Below are 7,595 nucleotides of genomic sequence, written 5' to 3' on the forward strand. Positions count from 1 at the left end.
AGGTAAATAAAAGGCCTTTGTTGTTTGTTAGTTTTGGGGTTATGTTATTTTACGTCATATTTATTTATATTATTTGCTTTCCCATCAAAGAAAGTAATAAATTTTAAATACTTTAAAAATACATACCATCATTGACTCGGTAACATAAATTACACTTCCATCTCCTTTGATCAAGAAAACTGACAAAAGGGTTGATGTATGTCCTGCATGAACGGCATCTCACAATTGTACTGGAGGTAACCACAGGCAATTGCTGAAAAAACAGAACTAATTTTTTTAAGAGAGTGATTATCATGTTTAAAGGTCAAACATTAATCTATTCCTTCTAAAGAACTGGACAATACTGTAATTTTAAGGAAAAATGTTAGAGTGAAAAGAGATGTCCAAATTACCACACAAAAAACTATGTAGCTGAAATGCATTAATTTAAAATCTTACTGTTTTTCTTCAAAACTTCCTCTTTAAATTTGGCCTTTGAAAAGCTGTTTGTTTTTTCTTAATTGCTTAGCCTGCAAAACCACTACAGCAAATTTACAATGCATATTTGAGATAAACAGGCAAGGAAATAAGATCAGCATCTGAAAACAAATGACCAGTTAATCTCTAGTAAGTTTCTTAATGTTCTGTTACTAAGCCTACTTCTTATTGTCTGGTAGACTCTCACTCATAGCAATCCTATTGACAATAGATCTAAGCAGTTCCCAATCCCGCACCACCCTCAATCTCCAACATGCTCAAAGCCCACTGCTGAAGCAACCATGTCAATCTATCTCACTGAGGTGTTTCCTCATTTGTGCTGATCCTCCCCCTTCCCAAGTCATTTTTACAAAGACTAGCCCCTCCTGAAAACATGCCCAAAGTATGAGAGACAAAGTTTCACCAACCTTGTCTCTAAGTAGTATTCTAGCTGTACTTCTTCAAAGACAGATTTTTTTTTCTTTTGGTAGCCCACTGTATATTCAATAGTCTTCACCAACTCCACATTTCAAAGACATCAATTCTTCTTTGGTCTTCTTTATTTACTGTTCAATTTTCACAAGCCTATGTGGCTTGAGTCAGGAGTAACTTGGTCTTTAATATCCTTGCTCATTAGCACTTTGAAAAGGTACTTGACAGCAGATTTCCCTAATGCAACACATCTTTTGAATTCTAGCCTACTGTCATCATGGAAGGGAACTCTGGTGACCTAGTGGGTAAGAAATTGTGCTACCAACCCAAAGGCACATGGTTCAAATTCACCAGCTGCTCCACAAAAGAGAGAAAGGCAATCTACTCCTGTGCAATTTACAGCCTCTGGAAAGTCACTGGAGGGTCAGCTATCAATCAATTTCATCTTGATAGCACATAATCACAATGGCTAGCATGAGTGTTGAAACTCTTGATGTCCATCTTTTCACCATTTATCATGAAACTGCCTATTTTTGTTTCCTTGAAGTATAATCCATACTTAAGTAAGCCTACTTAGCTCTCATGAAAGAAGTAGATCAATATTTGTTCCCATTCCAAAGAAAGGTGACCCGACAGAGTGTGAAAATTATCAAACAATATCATTAATATCATATGTAAGCAAGATTCTGACCAATTAAATTATCCAAAAATGACTGGAGCAATACAGCAACACAGAACTGCCAGATGTGCAGGCTGGGTTTAGAAGAGGTCATGGTACTAGGGATATTATAGCTACTGTTAGATGGATCTTGGCAGAAAGCACAGAGTACCAGAAGAATGTCTATCTGTGCTTCATTGACTATGCAAAGTCTTTTGACTGTGTGGATCACAACAAGCTGTGGTTGACTCTGAGAAGAATGGGAATCCCAGAACATTTGATTGTGCTGATGCAAAACCTATATTTGGACCAAGAGGCAGTCGTCAGAACAGAAATGACACACTGCATGGTTCAAAATTAAGAAGGGGGTCTTAGGATGTATTCTGTCTCCATACCTTTTCAATCTGTATGCAAAACAGATCATCTGGGATGCTGGGCTGTACGAGGAGGAATGTGTCGTCATGATTGGTGGAAGATTTATTAACAGCTTGCATTATGTAGATGACACAAACCTGCTTGCTGAAACTGAGGAGGACATGAAGCCCTTGCTGCAGAAGGTCAAGGACTGCAGCCTTCAATACAGATTGGAGCGCAACATCAAGAAAACAAAGATTCTCACCACAGGCCAACTGGCAGCATCAGTATGGATGGTGAAAACATTGAGACAGCTAATAGTTTTAGTTTGCTTGGCTCCAGTCAACACTCTTGGTACTAGCAGCCAGGAAATCAAGAGATGAATTGCACTGGGAAAGTCAGCTATCAGGGACCGCTCCATAGTACTGAGGAGCAACGATGTCAGGCTGGAGACTAAGGTGCACCTGCTCTGGGCTATCGTTTTCACAACTGTGTGCTATGCATCAGAGAGCTGGACAGTGACTAGGATGATAGAAAAAGAATTGATGACTTTGAGCTGTGATGCTGGAGAAGAGTATTGAATATACCATGGACTGCTAGGAGGAAAAAACAGGTTTGTCCTGGAGAGGGTAAAGCCGGAATGCTCCTTGGATTCAAGGATTTTGAAGCTTTGTCTGACATACTTTGGGCATATTGCAAGGAGGGACCAGTCCCTGGAGAGGGACATCATGTTTGGGAGAGTGGAGGGACAGAGCAGGAGAAGACAACCCTTGATGAAATGGATCAATTCAGTTATTGGGGGAGTGGGAGTAGGTGTGTCGGAGACAATGAGGTTGGCACAGGACAGAGCAGGTTTTAGGGCTCTTGTTCATAGCGTCGCTATGAATCGCAAGTTACTCGACAACACATACCACCATCACCAAAGCTAAATTATGCTATTTAAATATTCAATGAATGTTGCAATGTTTTTAAAAATATATTTCGTACATTAAAATTTCAAAAGCAAAAAAAAAAAATTTTCAAAAGCATTAAAACCAAAACTTAGTATAGAAATAATATGCAATGCTACGCATAAGGAGGTTAGTTTGGGCAAGTTATCCAGCCCAGGTACTGATGCTCTCAGAGGTAAACAGCCATCAGCGAAGGCCCTATCATAAGCCATAACCCAAACCTTAGCACAAAGGTACAATAGATTCTTTTCACCCAAATTTACTTTAAGGATGGGAGAACTAGGAGATTAGGTGGGACATTCTAATGGACAAATAATTTGCCACTTTAAAAAATAGTATATTTCCCAATTTTCTTTTAGTTAACTGTTCAGAACTGCTTAGTTTTTTTTTTCAATAATGTTTATTATTTTCTCTCATTTTGAAACTGTTTGGTAATTTGGAGATGAAAGGCAAATTAAGAAATCACGTTCCTAAAGGTGAGAAAAATTCTATACTGTTCTTGCATTGTTATAGAAATTTTACTATTTTTATTGTGGGAGGAGTTGGGTTAGTTTGTTTTTAATTAATAAGTAATCTAGGGCTGGCACTGTTTGCTAGAATTACCACTTAAGACATTAATTTGTAAAGCAAGAATTTATCATTCAATTTACATTTCCTTCCTGCTCAGCTATCAACTGTGTCATTTAAAACCCAAGTGAAACAAGATATTTACTTTTCGTAATGAAACATACCACTAAGTCTTTGAAAGGATGAAGCAGGAGTCCCAAGGGAAGTTTGGCTTTATTCAGTAAGGCCTGAGTCTGAGGAATGCCAGTCAGGGTGCATCGAAATAACCTACATCAAAATAAAAATACCAACATGTCAGCTACTATTATTATTTTTGGACAAAAATATTTTAAAGGGACACATCTTAACATTGGGTCAGACAACAAATGAAAAAGTTCAAAAGACATTCTCAAAGTTTATTCCATTAAAATTCATTAAGTCTATACTCCATTCAGAAGTAGAGGATACAGTTAAACTTAGATTATTTTTTTTATTAAAGATTCTTTTTTTAAAAAAAATTTCTTTTATTATATTTTGTGTGTGTACCGTCAAATCAGATCTGACTGATACAGGAGGATACTGCCCCTCCTTCTCCTGCAGAGAATCTGGTGGATTTGAACCACACGCCTCTGGGATTGCAGTGCAGCTTCTTGCCTCTAGGCCACCAAAGCTCCCTTAAACTTCTAGATTATTTAACAAACGACTCGATGGCACATAACAACAACAACAACAGTAACAGTCTCATCACAGCTTGTGCATAAAATAAACAAATGATTTCTTTTTTCTTTCTATAAATCTAGATTGTGATGGGAGAGTCTGTTGTTAGGGACCTCTCTAAAGTACTCAAGAGCAATGGTGTCTCTCTGGAGACTAAGGAGCGCCTGATACAGGCCATGGTCTTTGCAATCACTTGCTATGCATCAGAGAGTTGGACAATGACTAGGGAGGACAGAAGAAGAATTGATGCCTTTGAGCTGTGGTGTTGGAGAAGAGTATTGAATGTACAATGGACTGCCAAGAAAACAAACAGATTCATCCTGGAGAGGGTTAAACCAAGCAACTCCTTGGAGGCAAAGATTCTGGGGCTTCATCTGACATACTCTGGGCATATTGCAAGGAGGGACAGGTCCTTAGAGAGGGACATCATACTTGGGAGAGTGGAAGGACGGCGCAAGAGGGGAAGAACCTCTATGAGATTGACTGATTCAGTGAATGGAGTAATCGGGATGAGTGTGTCAGAGGTAGTGCGATTGGCACAGGACAGAGCAGGGTTTAGGCCTATTGTACATAGGGTCGCTATGAGTCGCAAATGACTCGACGGCACATAACAACAACAAATCTAGATTACCCTAAAATTTAAGGGATAATATCCAAATTTTAAAATTCAATCTAAATTACAGAAAAGTTTAGTTTTGTTGAGGTTTCTAAAATATTATTTACAAATAACCAAATTTAACAAATTCACTTAAACATGGTAAATTTTTAGGAACAAAGGAAAATTATAATGACTGATACAAATAATAAATGTTAAATAAGATCAAATAAAGGATTACATAGAATCAAATCCTTGTACTTTAGACTTTCTTTGAAGAGGTATGTAACCAGCACAGCAAGTATCATTATCACAGCTGATAAGAACAGTAAGGGCAGAACCCAGTTCACAGGTTAAACCTGATTTCTCAACTTACAACATTTCAAATCTCAGTGAAGTAACAAGCAAGTGACAGAGCTGTTTTCGAGATGAACTACTTGTGTAAACTAATACACTTGAACAGCTTGTCCATAAAATTTTAAAAATGCAAACTTATTGTCACTGAGTTGAAACCAACTGATAGCTGACCTTCCAGCTGTAAGGAGACTATAAATACCACAGAAGGAAACTACGCATCTTTCTTCCTCAGAGCTGCTGATGGATGTGAACTGCCAAGAAGATGCCACCTTTGATTAGTAGAGTGACTCCCTCCCTACCAATGATGCCACAAAAGTTCTGTTTACAGCTTCCCAAAAATCCACTTGAGGTTCAGCTGTGCATCAGTTCCATTTCAACAGCAATGACAAATGAGCATTCATGATATTAGAGAGAATAAAAACACCACTGAGAACTTTTAATAAGGACTTTTATGTGAAGTCTTACTCTGGGCTACAGTTAAGTTTCTGGATGTCTTCATGCAAATTTGGAACTGGAGGTTGCAAAGGTGTTGATGGAAGCATATTTCTTTCTTGAAGCAAATTAATAACTCTCAGACCTTCTGGATGTAGATTTAATCCACTCATGCTTGCAGTTAAATGATTAGCACCTAAAGGAGGCTATAGATAAACAGTTTTTAAGTAAATAATACCATGATGTCTTTATTTGAAAACAAGTATTACTAACCAGATCTCTATAAATTAAAAAGTTCTATAACTTACAAAACAGTAATTTAATTTCCTTATTATAGTTTGGGCTCAGAAGAACATAAAAGAACAAAGCCCTTATAAGCTTTCATTAATATTCTAATATTCAGTGTAGCTTTCCAGAAATTTTCTTCATGTATAATGAAGTTTAAACAAAAAAAGGGGAAGATAGGGGAAATACCAAAAAGTTCACCTGAGGAAAAGTCTGTGGCCCACGTGGATAACTCAATGAAGAGGGAGGCATCCCAGAAGGTGGTGTTCCAACTGGGTTAGCCGGTGTTGTGTTCTGATAACCAGGTGGTAAGGAGGGATAGGAATATCCAACACTTCGGCCCATTTTAGGATTCTTATTAGTGAGCTGTGGTGTTGCTAGAAACAAGTTAACTTTTAAGTTCTATTTTATAATCCAGAATATTTCAGATGAACACATTTCAAAGTCAACTAAGATACTATAAACACCAAAATCCTCTAAATATTTAGTACACTTATATATCAATTTTATTTAAAACAAAAAAAATCAAATGCTGTGAACAGTGATTTAGTCTATGTTTACTATAGTATACTTAATGAAGCATATGCTATAAATACAAAAAATACATGTGGCATAATTAATTTCTTTTTATATCATGTATTAAATTTATATTCAGGCTAAAATTCTGATTCAAAGAACTTTAAATGAAAACATTCTAGATGCTCAGCTAGGAGACTAAAGAGATCCAAATACCTAGTAGTTATAAAATGATAAAACTATAGTCAACAGTCCCAACTGTACATGGAAAAAGAAAAAAAAAATACTTAGATCAAAATCCATGTGACATGACTACGAAATTTTGTCGTTTGTTTCTATATTTTCCAAATTTCCTATAGTGAACATACATTACTTTGAAATAAGAAAGAAAAAAAAGACTTAAAAACAAAAACAATTTTCATAGCATCTCACCCAAGAAGCCACCTCCTTCAATTTCATCATAACTGTTGTGGGCCACCATAGATCCATTATTGGTATCTGATGTACCACCTATGTAAGGGACATTTAGTAACAGAACAATTATTATAATTTCCATTTATAAGAATGTCTAACATTTAAGTTTCCAAAAACAACAGAGTTTAAACCAAAGCCTATGTCAAAAATTTATGTAAAAAATTGAAATACAAGTTATATCCACAAAAATTTTTCAAGTTTTAAATAACAGAAAAAAATTCCAACTAATTTAGATGCAATGTCAATGAAAGGAGTCATGATTGTTCTTGTTTTGCTTTCTCTCATATTGTGCTTAAAACGAGATCTCCAAAAGCAAAGCTTGCCAAAATCCAGTTTCAACATGCCAGCAATAATAGCAAAACTCAGTAAGAATGAAATCAACAAATGCTAATGAGGGTGTGGATAAACTGGAAATCTCATACATTGATGGTGGAACTATAAAATGGTACAACGACAGGAGAAAACAATTTGTCACTTCCTTATAAAGTTCTAAGGAGAAACAGCATTTGTCCCAGCAGTCTCACTGCTGGGTATATAAGCTAAAAACACCAGAGCTATGACACAGTTACACACCCATGTTTATTATAGCATTATTTTACAATAGCAAAGAGATGAAAACAACCCAAATGTCCATCAGTAAATGAATGGACAACTATGATATATACACAACACAACAGAATGCTATGGAACACCAAAAACATTAAGAATTTGTCAGGGGAGTTCTGGTGGCCTAGTGGCAAGGAGCTGCAACTACAATCCCAGAGGCGCACGGTTCGAATCCACCAGATGCTTTGCCGGGGAAGGAGGGACAATCTCCTCCTGT

At 36.6% G+C, this 7,595-nt stretch overlaps 1 protein-coding gene across 1 annotated transcript in view; it reads right to left on the bottom strand.

Moving 5' to 3' along the window:
• Positions 1 to 7,595, bottom strand: part of SEC24A (SEC24 family member A) — a 112,760-nt gene that overhangs the window by 60,427 nt on the left and 44,738 nt on the right. Inside the window, exons 4-8 of the mRNA XM_006888060.1 lie at positions 6,731 to 6,808; positions 5,984 to 6,159; positions 5,531 to 5,703; positions 3,582 to 3,684; positions 127 to 253 (exon numbers count right to left, since the gene is read on the bottom strand). Of these exons, the coding sequence (XP_006888122.1) occupies positions 127 to 253; positions 3,582 to 3,684; positions 5,531 to 5,703; positions 5,984 to 6,159; positions 6,731 to 6,808 (657 nt within the window). The remainder of the gene's footprint in view (positions 1 to 126; positions 254 to 3,581; positions 3,685 to 5,530; positions 5,704 to 5,983; positions 6,160 to 6,730; positions 6,809 to 7,595) is intronic.

Source organism: Elephantulus edwardii, unplaced genomic scaffold (assembly GCF_000299155.1).
Source record: "Elephantulus edwardii isolate Elephantulus edwardi_28Jun2011 unplaced genomic scaffold, EleEdw1.0 scaffold00064, whole genome shotgun sequence".
Lineage (NCBI taxonomy): Eukaryota > Metazoa > Chordata > Mammalia > Macroscelidea > Macroscelididae > Elephantulus > Elephantulus edwardii.